Source organism: Zootoca vivipara, chromosome 1, assembly GCF_963506605.1.
Source record: "Zootoca vivipara chromosome 1, rZooViv1.1, whole genome shotgun sequence".
Lineage (NCBI taxonomy): Eukaryota > Metazoa > Chordata > Lepidosauria > Squamata > Lacertidae > Zootoca > Zootoca vivipara.
Genome location: NC_083276.1, coordinates 132977258 through 132989701, shown reverse-complemented (window position 1 = coordinate 132989701; position 12444 = coordinate 132977258). Strand labels below are relative to the sequence as shown.

The following is a 12444-nucleotide window of genomic DNA, read 5'->3' as shown; positions in this document are numbered from 1 at the left end:
AGGACGAGATGGTTGGACAGTGTTCTCGAAGCTACGAACATGAGTCTGACCAAACTGCGGGAGGCGGTGCAAGACAGGAGTGCCTGGCGTGCTATGGTCCATGGGGTCACGAAGAGTCGGACATGACTAAACGACTAAACAACAACAGTGTATCTCCTCTCAGTTTTCTGTTTTCCAAGCTAAATATACCCAGCTCCTTCAACCATTCCTCTTAAGGCTTGGTTTCTAGACCCTTGATCCTCTTGGTTGCTCTCATCTGCAAACACTCCAGTTTGTCAACATCCTCCTTAAATTGTGGTGCCCAGAACTGCACACAGTACTCCAGGTGCGGTCTGACCAAGACAGAATAGAGTGAGACTATGACTTCCCTTGATCTGGACACTATACCTCTGTTGATGCAGCCTAGAATAGCATCAGCTTTATTTGCTGCTGCATCACACTGATGACTCATGTTAAGCTTGTGGTCTACTAAGACCCCAAGATCTTTAAAAATGTACAGACTAGCACTGGGTTTCAACTCCAAAAAGTGAAACTATAAATTATTATTCCTCAGGAGTTTTGTTTTTTTCTTTATAGAGTCTACATGTCTTTAATATTCAAAATAGAGTCACAATTTCTGTAATAAAGAAAAAACACAGAGTGGCTCCATATGTCTAGGGTGCTCCAGAAGCAATTGCAAATCTTATTTCAGAAGTGTAAGCTCTATAAAGAGGGGGGGGGACTCCTGAAGAGGAACAATTTGTGTATAAAATCTGTATCTATAAAAATGTAAACTGGCCATGTCCGTTAGTATCCACATTTCACCAAAACCGCTTGACCGATTGTGTTCAAATTTTGACACAATGCCGCATGCAAATATGAGAGCAAGCCCATACCGTTTTCAAATACAGATGTCACACCTGTGCCTGGTAAAAAAACCCAAACCCTGTGTTTCAAAACACACCACTCAGACGAAAATGCATTCTGGGAAAAGAACCAGGTTGCAAACCAGCGCCCTCTAGTGGCGGCTACACTGGTACTGCACCTATAGAACCTGCCCTCTCAACAGCACCTCGGCTCCCGTTTACATACAGACTAGGCCGAATGGAGGTACTGACTCGCCTGGGTGGGGGTTGAAGGCAGGAGGGGACGGGATAGGTCAGGACATGGTGGGACCAGTCACAGGGATGATCCAGGGGGTGGGGGGAGGAGGGGGCGTGATACGTCACGGGTCGGGACAGGGTGGGGGGAATCACAGGGATAAGGCGGGTGGGGCGGAAGAGGGGGCGGGATACGTCACGGATTGGCACAGAGTTAAGAAGTTTCAGGTTAAGAATGGACCTCCAGAATGAATTAAGTTCTTAACCCGAGGTACCACTGTATTGAGTCTCTTTAAAACTAAAATGAAGAGAAACTTTCAGAAAGTGACACACAAAGATTTTATTCCTATATTATTATTATTTTATGACAATTATTTATTATTATTAATTATATTATTATTATTATTATTATTATTATTATTATTATATTTTAAAGCTATTACCTCTAATAGCAGCCTAGTAAATGCATGTCTGCAGTGTGAGCAGTTTTGATAAACAGCCTCTGCGGGCCACACAACGGGGATAATGTATCCTTAAGTACTGCCAATGAGCTGCCATTCTGCACAGCCAATTACTTCTGTGCGTCTGTCACTCAAAGGAAAAATGACTGAACCCATTAGATCAAACCTTTGTCACTGTTCCTAATGCACTCTTAGGCCTCATTAATCTGAGGGAGCAGCAACACAGCCGCCGGTGCCTCATTGCCTCCCCCACAACAGGACCACGTGAAGCCTCTCATCTCTCCCCCAAGTGCACCACGTTAATCAAGCTCTCCTTATTACCCCAGTCCCTGTCACGGCGGAGAGCGCTCTCTCTCTTAAATGCTCTCATTATAGCCCATCTTTAGAGCTGGCTGAGTGGAAAGAGAGAGAGAGAGAGAGAGAAACAGAAGAGGAAAAAGCAAGTCCGATCACATTAATATTCATGACAATAATTAGTATTCTAGGTCACTGAATATTCATGCTATTAGTTTGGATTTTTATGGGTTTGCTGGATGTCCTGATTGCTGGAGTGTGGAGGAAAACAGCATGGTGGGGACTTTAGATGTCAATGGCAGTTCAATACTGAGAATAGGTATGTGAATTCTCCCCTCCTTTTGGGGGCTAAATCAGCTCTTTCAACTCTCCTGATGGCTTTAGTATTTGAAAAATCACTAGAGGGAAGGGTGTGTGTGAATGAAAATGCTTGGTTTTCTTGAAAAGGTTTTAACATTCAAACGGTTGCTATTGCAAAACATAACCACCAGAGCCCAACATAATAACTTCAGTAGAACAGGATGAATCACTAATCTTAGCTACAAGGCACACCAAGACATGAGACACACAAACCAGACGATCATGAACAAAAGTGAGCAGGCGAGGGAGGGAGTGTATTACTGGCCCCTACATTTGGCTACCCAAATGATCAGGACACTTCACTGGTGACTGCTCTGGGGGTCATACCATTCAGCCCTAGCCACGCAAGTAACTTCAAACACACATAGTACTTACTACACCGTTCCAAATCTTAGCACACTTAGGTTATAATTTAATTTCAGTGTTAATGTTTTAACATTTGTCTTTTAAACAGCCTTGACTTTAAAAACGCTGTCTTCTGTGACCACCTCCCCTTCTTATTCAGTCAAATTATAATCCCATGCATAATAAAAAGAAATCAAGACATTAACTGCATATTTTTTTCTATGGCCTTAAAAACAGGGACAAGGCAAGTGAAAGCAACACTCAGAACAGGAGTTCTTCTAATGACCAGCTGGTGCCTGGTGGAGCTGGTCTTTCAGCAGAGCTGACTGAATGAGTCCTACTTCTCATCTCTCCTATTGAGGCAGCCTAATGGAAAATATTTCAATGAAATGTTTTAGTGGTAAACTGCAGCTGCATGCCTGCTCCAAACTCCCTGGCTTTAGTTGCTGGCTACCTGGAAAAACCAATTTAGGCATTCATGCACTGTGCAAAACTCAGCACTAGAGGCATTCAAGAAGCACTCAAAAACATGGTGACAGGTAGAACACACATTGTGGAATATAATAACAGGATAATCATTCCCCCTTCTTTTCAAGCAGATGTAGGGAATCTCTTCCAATAGCCCCCACCCTAAGCATTCAATCCCAGCGCCCTTTTGCTGATCTTTCATGCTGTACAGAATCCTTAAAGATCAACCCTCCACAAACCCTCTTGGCAGCTTGCTGCAGCACGGAGGACATCTTTTTAACACAATATGACACAAACTTGCTTTCTTCTCCTTGCTCAAAGCTCGATATATATCCCTGTAGAGGTACCTCTACAGTGTGGAGACAGAAGCCAGGATAATGTGAAAAGGACTATTTTGTCAGGTTCCGTAAGAGGAGGAAGGAGGGATTCTGGGAGCAACAGGCAAAGTAGAATCCTGAGTTGGAGAGGAGGAATGTCTTCAAATACCTTTCACAATCAAGGAAGTGGTTGCTTTAGAATGGAGGATACTTCCTTATATGAATTCTCCCCTTTCCTAAATTCTCTGGTGGCATTAGGGCAGGGGAAAGCTCAGGGTTGACCACTAATTAAAGTTGGTTCTCAAGTCAAGCAAAGCATTGTGGATCCCCTGTTCAGGACACAAAGCAGTCGGCAGGAACAGCAGGAGAAACTAGTCCAGGACAGATCTTTTCCTCTGCCTGTTCTCATTTACAGAATGTAAAAATTCCACACTTTTAAGAAGGTTAGCCTCACTTAAATTGTTCCTTAAAAAAAGAAAAGAAAAGAAATGTCTAAAGGCAGACCATTACAGCTTAATCTGATTCTCAGCACTTTACCATAAAATAAGCCTACTAATGGCCACTGCATAGCTTCCTTGATGATCAAGATTAATAAGATATGAAATTCTCATTTATGAGGCTCAAACTTCATATTTTTGCAACATGTCCAAAGTGTCACACATAGTTAACAGATAATAATGGTTAGATGTATTAATGACTGCTAATAACAGCTGTACCATTAACACATACAGGATATACCAGTGGTGTTAAATATAATACATAATAAAATGGAGATTTCTGTGGTGTGCAAATCATAAAACAACCATAACACAGCACAGCATACCATTTTTAAGACATGAAACAACACATGGTCTTTTTAGGGGAAGTTAACATATCAAAATGATTCTGCAATAAGCTTTCTCTACCTGGCCAGTCAAAAAATTATCAGCTGCATTTGGCTAAATATTTCAATAAGAACTGAAGCCAGAAAAGCAGTCCTAACCATAGCCAATACATGACATCCAGAAGTACTCCCAACACAAAACCTGATCTTTTCAAGGCAAGTTCAAACAGATCCAAAATAGGAAGAACTCTTGTCACTGGATGCAGCCCTAGCGGACTACTGTGTGGATTACATTTCAATTTGTTGGCCTCCATCCAGTTTATTAAGAACATAAGACAAGCATCTACTGGATCAGGACAATGGCCCTTCTAGCCCAGCATCTTGTTCACCTAGTGGCCAACCAGACGCCTATGGGAAACTCGCAAGCAGGATTCAAGCACAAGAGAAGCCCTCTCCTTGTCCGGTCCTCATTTGAAGCCGTCTAGATTGGTGGCTATCACTAAGGGAGTGAGTTGCAGAGTTTCATTACGTGCTGCATGAAGTAATTTATTTGATCTGTCCTGAATCTTCCAACCTTCAGCTTCACTGAATGTCCACAAATTCTAATGTTTTGAGGGGGGGGGAGTCTCTATACACTTTCTCCATACCAGGTATAATTTTATAGACCCCTTACTCACTTTTTCTTTAAACTTAGAATTTCCAAATGCTGCAACCTTTCTTCACAGAGGAGTTGTTCCATTCCCCTGATAATTTTGGTCACCATTTTCTGAACGTTTCCCAACTCTCTTTCTTCAGAGAGAGATCTGTATAGCAGCACTATGATATAGTTGTATTATCAATTCCTTTCCTAATGATCCCCTGCATGTAATTTGACCTTTTCACAGCACCACACACTGGGTCGACACTAGCATTTAGTTATCTACCACAACCTCAAGGCCTCATTCGAGATCACAACCCATGAGCACAGCTGTGAAATTAAGATTTTTTGCCCCAACATGCATCACTTCACACTTGTTTACAATGAATTGCATTTGCCATTTTACCACCCATTCACTCAGTTTGGAGAGGAGCTCTTCACAATCTCCTTTTGTTTTAATGGGCCTGAACAATTAAGGACCATTAGCAAACAAGCAGGTTGCTGATTCATTGTTTAGACTCAACATATCAATGTTCAAAATTGACACAAACTTGGATCTTAAATTTTCCCATTAATAAAATGTTCCAGCTTGGTTGATATTACAGTGGTACCTCTAGGTATGAACTTAATTAACCTGAAATTGTTCTTAACTAGAGGCATGCTTTTTGCTGCCGCTGGCACACAATTTCCGTTCTCATCCTGGAGCAAAGTTCTCAACTCGAGGTACCTCTTCCAGATCAGTGGAGTTTGTAGCTTGAAGGGTTTGTAACCTGAGGTGTTTGTAACTCAAGGTACCACTGTAATGTCAAATTTTATTTTAAAAAGCATTCTTGCCTGAGAATGATAGTAGACGCAAGGTAAACAGTAATCCAATGCTTCTTCCTCATTTGACCCACAAATATTTAGTGTTCTTTCACCTAGCAGCTGACCATACTATTCCACGGATTACACTGTCTGAAAGCATGCTGGACTGAAGGCTCCGTTGAGCTTACAAGGGCCTGGTGAAGCATTTCCAGGAAGCAGGCCCTTTTGCAAGAATGGAACCAATTGTATTAAGCCGACCCGAATATAAGCCGAGGCACCTAATTTTACCTAAAAAAAAACCTGGGAAAACTTACTGACTCGAGTATAAGCCGAGGGAGGGAAATGCGGTCCGACTGCTGCACAATATCTTTGTCATCAACAGGACAGGAAAATGGCGATACAGGACAGGTGCTACTAAGATCATGAGAAGACTCACTAGAATTAAATGTTTTGGTTTTTACTAAGAGAAGCAGGGGAACTCTATCCTAGACAACATGGAGTATCATTTTATGTTTTAAGCTTTGTTTTATGATTCACACAATTTCCTGTATTGTTGTAAATACATTCCATGATTATGGAGCTTTCTCACTCTCTAGGCTTTTGCCTAGGCTGGAACTCCACGCTGGCCAAGGTGGTCCTGATTATTTGTGTTTGATGACCAACAGCAAGCCAAGCCACTAGAATGTGCCACATCTGTCATTGGGATGGCTGAGAGAAACAATTTTTTCAGTCAGACTGAATGTGGAAAGGAGAGAAAGAGAGAAAATCGGTGCTAGTTTTGAACTTGTTGGAAACGTTTGCTAAGTTGATGCTGAGCAGAAACTGCTGCATAGGATACTACATGGTAGACTGTTGCTGTTTTAAAGCTAGTATTACCTGGGTACATGCTTGCTTCCTGTCTGCTCAACCTCCAAATTTATACACAACCAACTTTCAGTAGTGTTGTCTTGTAATGAAACTTGTAATATAAGAATAGTCCTGGAACCTGCTACATACTGTATCAGAGAAGTGTGTGGCACTGCAGCATGTAACACAATTATTTATCAGAAGTTGCAAGAGTGTAAACCAAGTCAGTTCATTCACTGTTATTGTACCACAAAAATGTGTCACCGTTCAAATAATGACATTGAAGATGCATCTGATTAAAATGGTGGATTCTAGTCAATGAATGCTTGTGTCATAACCATTTTTTAGCATTTAAGGTGCTGCAAAATTATTTAAACGTCAAAGCAGACTACAATAATCACCTGTGGCTGATTTGAATTCAAGGCTTTTCTCAGACACATCTTCACCATAATATTCCTTAAAACCCACTCGGTCTTAAAACACCTTGCAGACTACTCCCACGTGTGCTGGTTTAATAATGAACTCAGGTCTGGAGTTTCAAAGGGAAAAGTAATGTGGGAGAGCAAAGCTAACCTTGCTTAAACCCCCCACCCCCCCCAACCTCTTTCTTTAAACCCCTTCCATCCCACTTCACAGAAAACAAGCCTGGACTCCATGTTTTCTGCCAGTTGCATTGCTACCCTCACCTCCAAAACCGCCTCCTCTGAATCCCTTCCATGGGGGTGACCAAGAGGCAAGGTCGAAATAAGCAGAGATGATTGCTGTCAGCGGCAGAGGAGATACTCGCCGCTCGTTTCCCACACACACCCCTCTGCCACTGACAGGAGGCACAGATCCCAGTGGGTGAGCAAGGAGGCGCAGCGCAGTGCTTCTCTGAACCCCCATTCTATGCCTTTCCCAGTTGTTGCCGGAGGGGGTGGGGAGAGAAGCGGTGAGGAAGGATCCCTTCCTCTCCGCTTCTCCCTCTCCACCACCTTGCACAGAGCAGGCATAGGGGCCCAATCCTTTCCCATTCTTGCATCACACATCCATGTCCTTCAAAACTACAATTTCTGCATGTGGGCACCATTCCCCAAACACTCTGCGCCTGCATTTGGGACTCAGAAAAACCAGTTCCTGCATACAAATTTTAACGTGATAAACTGGCCACCACAGTATTTTGTTTTGAAGCACACTCGTTTTGATGTTAGAAATTATAAGAATCTCCCCCCCCCCAGTGAACTATGTGAGTAGAAACAGCAAGATAAAACATTTGTTTGGGGTTCAAAATACTGTTGGTTTGTGGAAAGTGACTCAAGTGGCATCTTCCGACTTCAAATGGTTGTTTATTATCTGTGGTCCTAATGACATTGAGTGATGGTGCTAGGATGTGACGGGGGAGGCTGATAGCAGGTAGAGTTGGAGTGGAGGAGCTGACTGTCATCTGGGGTGCAGACCCATATGCTTGGTCACTGTCCTGTTTCAGCACTCCCACTCCTCTGGAATCTACTGCTACCTTATCATTTGAGCTGTCTAGTTTGAAGGTGCTGCCACTGAATGCCAGACTAGCCTGTATCAAGATCATGCTTGTCCATGACTTGACTGTGGGTGAAAGGCTTGTCTTATTGCGACTTGGATAGGTGAGCTAGGTTAAGGTTACCAATTTTTCCCCAATGAATTTGTAAATCCGGGGACTGTCCTCAGGAAATGGGGACGTCTGGTAACCTTAATGCTAGGTGGTCCTGACCTAACTCAATTGTGCCCATCTGGGTTCTCAGTTCAGCACCAGACTAGACCAAGGGGCTGAGGGCAGCAAGTGCTATTGTTTATACAAGCACCACCTCAACAGAAAACCACTTGATCTTGGGATGGATTTAGAAGGTCTGCACCTGGTATTGGGCCAGAGGCAGACTGGGGATGCTGCTGGTCTATCAACCACCCTCATGCCTTGCAGCATCTCTAACCAAGCTGGCTTCTGGCATGGTGTTCGAGGACCCCTGTTGCTGGGCCGGCTTGGCACTTCATGGCCTCCATGAAAACCATCAGGCAGTCTCAAACAGTCTGTAGCCCAAGACACTGGGCAGGGGATAAAAGAAGCATATGCTGCTGCTGCCAATGCCAGTAGACTGGTGCAGTCTTAAGATATCAGTTTTCAACACAAAACACTGAAACAGGGATCAGATGTTCTAAACACGTCATAGAAGTAAAGACCCATTGACCTTATGCTAAATGTGAGGGAAACACACATCTTATGTAACCTGTGTTTTAACACTCACAAGCTGAAATTTTATCTGGTAGCCACTCTCAAAAGTATCCTCTCTCAGGCCCCCGATCATTGCATCATCAAATCAAGACTTAGATAGTTGACATGTTTTTTGTCCCGAGACTGCACTGTTGCCTGCCACTGGGGGATGTGGCCACCCCACATCCTTACACCACACACAACACCTACCCTCACATGCAGGCGACACACACATGCTAACATGCAGAGAGACCCCAATGCAGAGCCAGGGGGAGGCATTTTGTTCCGTCTTGATCATTTCAAAAGTGGAGAGGGTGCAAATTTCTTTCCCTGCCACAGACTCTACCTCCACTAGCAAAATGGGTCTTGGGGGTTGAAAAAGTTGCTTGTATGGTCAGAAATGTTGCCTGGGGTGCAGACGTTGCTAACTACCAACTCCTTAGCAGTTCTGCATTCTGCACACCAATTAGAATACCTTGGGAGGTACACTGACACAATGCCTGGAATGCACAACTTCAGATGGCAGTTGGGGTCACTCAATACAGTGATCCTCCATACAAAAAACCAGCAACATTTAAATCATAGAACTGCAATGGACTGTAGTGTTGCTTAAAACTTACCTGAGTTTGGTGAGATCTGTAAACTGCTCATGTCTTTGGACAAGCCATTTGTTTTCGGACTGGAGATGGGTACACATGCTGATGTAGCTCGAGGCGGCCTCTTCCCTGGGACTTTCACTGTGGTCCTCAGAAGGTCAATTTCTTTTCCATGGACATTCTGCATATAATCCTGCATGAAAGGAACGTGAAGATATGTGTTTTAATGTGGGAGAGAGGGTGGGTGTGATTTTTGATTTTTTTAAAAAGAAACATCAGAACAGCATGGTAGGACCCAACAGGGCTTTGGGTGTTGATTTATTAAAACAGCTCTATATGCACTGCTCTATATGCAAAACTCCTGTTGAACTTCAGAGAACTTCTGAAAGCGAACTTTTATAGCATAGGAGGTGCTAGGCTGCTAAACAGGAAAGTATATAATTCCCACTGAGAATGCTCAAACCATAGCTGCCAAGTTATCCCTTTTTAAAAGGTATTTTCCCTTATGCTGAATAGGCTTCCTCGCGAGAAAAGGGAAAACTTGGCAGCTATGGCTCAAACCCATTGGTACATGTAAAGCAGCTCTTTGGAGCCTATATATGAAAGACAGCAAACAAGTAATATTTTTTTACCCATGACGCACATGGACATGCAAAAGCATAGACAGAGAGTGGGAAACTGTATTAGCTTATGCAACAGAACAGTTTTCAGATGCCTGCCTAAAATGAGCATTTTAAACTATCTACCCCAAGGTATAACAGCCTTGATTGATGATACAGACCTTATTTATTTAAAAAAACTTGTATTTTTAAAAGACAAATTAAAGTGACTTAGGGCAATAAAATGCAGGTGAATGTGCAAAGCTCCATCAATGTAGGAGCATACCCTCCAACTCCTGGTAAGAAAAATCCGGGATCAGCAGCAGTGCGGCACCGGAAGTTGCTTCTACGCATGTCTGGACATGCGTAGAAGCAACTTCCAGTGCCGGCGCTGCCCGATTTCCGGTGCCCAGACATGGGCAGAGCGGCACCAGAAGTCGCTTCTACACATGCCCAGACATGCACAGAAGGAGCCTCCCAGAGCAGGTAGGAAATCCGGGGGGTTGATGAGATTTTTCTCTATTCGGGATAACAGCGGGAAAGGGGTTTAAATACAGGGGTTTCCCACGAAAAACGGGAGACTTGGCAGCTATGTGTAGGAGTCATGCAGAACACAATTAACAGACCTAATTTTCAACAGGCATAAAGGCATAAAAGGCTCCAATGAAAGAATTAGCCCAGAATTAGATGGATGGTATGAGGCAAAGCCACTCCAATGAGGTACAAAGTAGGGGAATTCACTCATATGCATCTACGCTTTTCACCAAGACAGTGAAGAAAGGAAAAACGGATGAAGAAAAGCCTGGTAAATAGTTGTAGCTGTATGATTGTTTTTAAAGGTAATTACTGAGGGAGAGGAATGAAAGACATTATCTTGACAAATCGCATACAGCACCATCGCAAAAAGTGTACATTATTTTTTGAAGTCAATACCAGCCCCCACTTTGAAATTTCTATAACATACATGTTAAGTGTCCATGGCTCAACTTGAGACAAGAATAAGAATTTAAAATCTTAATTAAACCTTGATTGTATATTCCATGTAAATGAAATAAAATGTTTTCAAAATGTATCCTAAACTTTTAGACTTTAGTTAGGATAGCTAACTTTATTATTATCTCCCAACATATCATGACATTGTGCTCAATGGGGCGGTTTAAACCCATTGCAGATTCTACAAAATCAGTAGGTGCCTGGGCCCCCCATAATAATTGTTTGGGGGGCTGGCTCCAGTTGTTCTCTGTCCGTTTTATCAGTCTCATGTTATGAATCCCTTACCTTTTCCAGGTACAATATAGTATGCCTTCTAGTATATAAGCCACAAAAACATTTTAGGCGGTGGCGGCAGAGGGGAGTGTTTCAGGGGGAGATGTCAATACTGTTTTTCATTGAAATTGTGACGCTAACATCACTGTATGAAATGTCATCTTAAACTATTCCTTAATGTTTCAACACTGTGTAATGCAATATTCCCTTTCACTGTATATAAAGTACATAACAGTAATTGTTTCACAGACTAGGAAACTGGTAAAGTGCTGTGTTTCCTTCCAGCAAGATCTCAACACTTTTCCATCGCAAATTTTGCTGCCCTGGAGAAATAAAAGGTTACAAAAAAAGCATACTTCAGAATAGTGATTTATTGTGTGATCACATTAGAAAAAGATGAAGAAGGCCCTGTCATCTGGAATATGCTGTGTTAAAGAGAAGATAGCAAGCCTGATTTTGATATGCAAATATTACAAAGAAAACTCCCCTAGACGTTAGTTGTAGAAAATGCTGATCACAGGGAAAAAAGATGGGGGACAGGAGGGGGAATGAACCTTTAACAAGACATGAGGGTAATTCAAAGCCAAGTACTTTTAAACAGCACTTAACAAGTCCCCAGAGCCCACTCCATAGTGGCCCACCCCAGAAGTGCTATCTTCTGCCCCTCAACAGCTTGAAAAAGTAGTAATTGCAAATCCATTTACATTTTGCCTCTCAAGTTTTCCACGTTCATAATTCAGCAGCATACAAGAAGCACCAGAGCCAGGAGGGTCTCCTCCGGAAAGGTGTTCACATCAAGGTAGCTGAGCATCGGAAGGCCCTCACCCCATGGCTCTTGCACCTCTGCCATCGCTTGTTTTTTACATTCTGCTCCTAATTATGTTGCATCTATTGCCATACACTTAATTAGCTGCATTAATGTGATTTCTTTTCACATAGTCAAGCAATTAAGAGCTATGATTGAGTTTCATTCAATTAGCCTCAACAAACATGCTAATTGATGTCCCAGATGCAAATGAGGTGCAATGAGAGAAACCTGCTAGCAATTGAGTGCCATGTCAGAGACCCACAGCTCTCAGCTTGCTGACAGAAGCCCAGCTTAACACGGGGACCACCTTCTGGGGAGCTGTTTTCAAAGGGATTGGGGCAGTCCGTTTGTGGGGGGAAGGTCGGGGCATATTCCATTAGGGCTTCAGTACACCAAACAGATTCCTACATAAATAATAATATGCAACAACACATCCAATCTGTTCTGAATATCTGCACAGCAATTGCTGTAAAGCAGCATAGTGCATTACCTGGATGCAAGCATTTCTGTTAAACTGAGA

General features: G+C 42.8%; 1 protein-coding gene across 4 annotated transcripts in view; it reads right to left on the bottom strand.

The window, feature by feature from the left end:
• AGAP1 (ArfGAP with GTPase domain, ankyrin repeat and PH domain 1) overlaps positions 1–12444 on the bottom strand; it is a 378138-nt gene that overhangs the window by 136369 nt on the left and 229325 nt on the right. For all 4 annotated transcript variants that reach the window (XM_060282347.1, XM_060282348.1, XM_035139158.2 and 1 more), the window contains one exon: positions 9276–9444. In XM_060282347.1, the coding sequence (XP_060138330.1) occupies positions 9276–9444 (169 nt within the window). The remainder of the gene's footprint in view (positions 1–9275; positions 9445–12444) is intronic.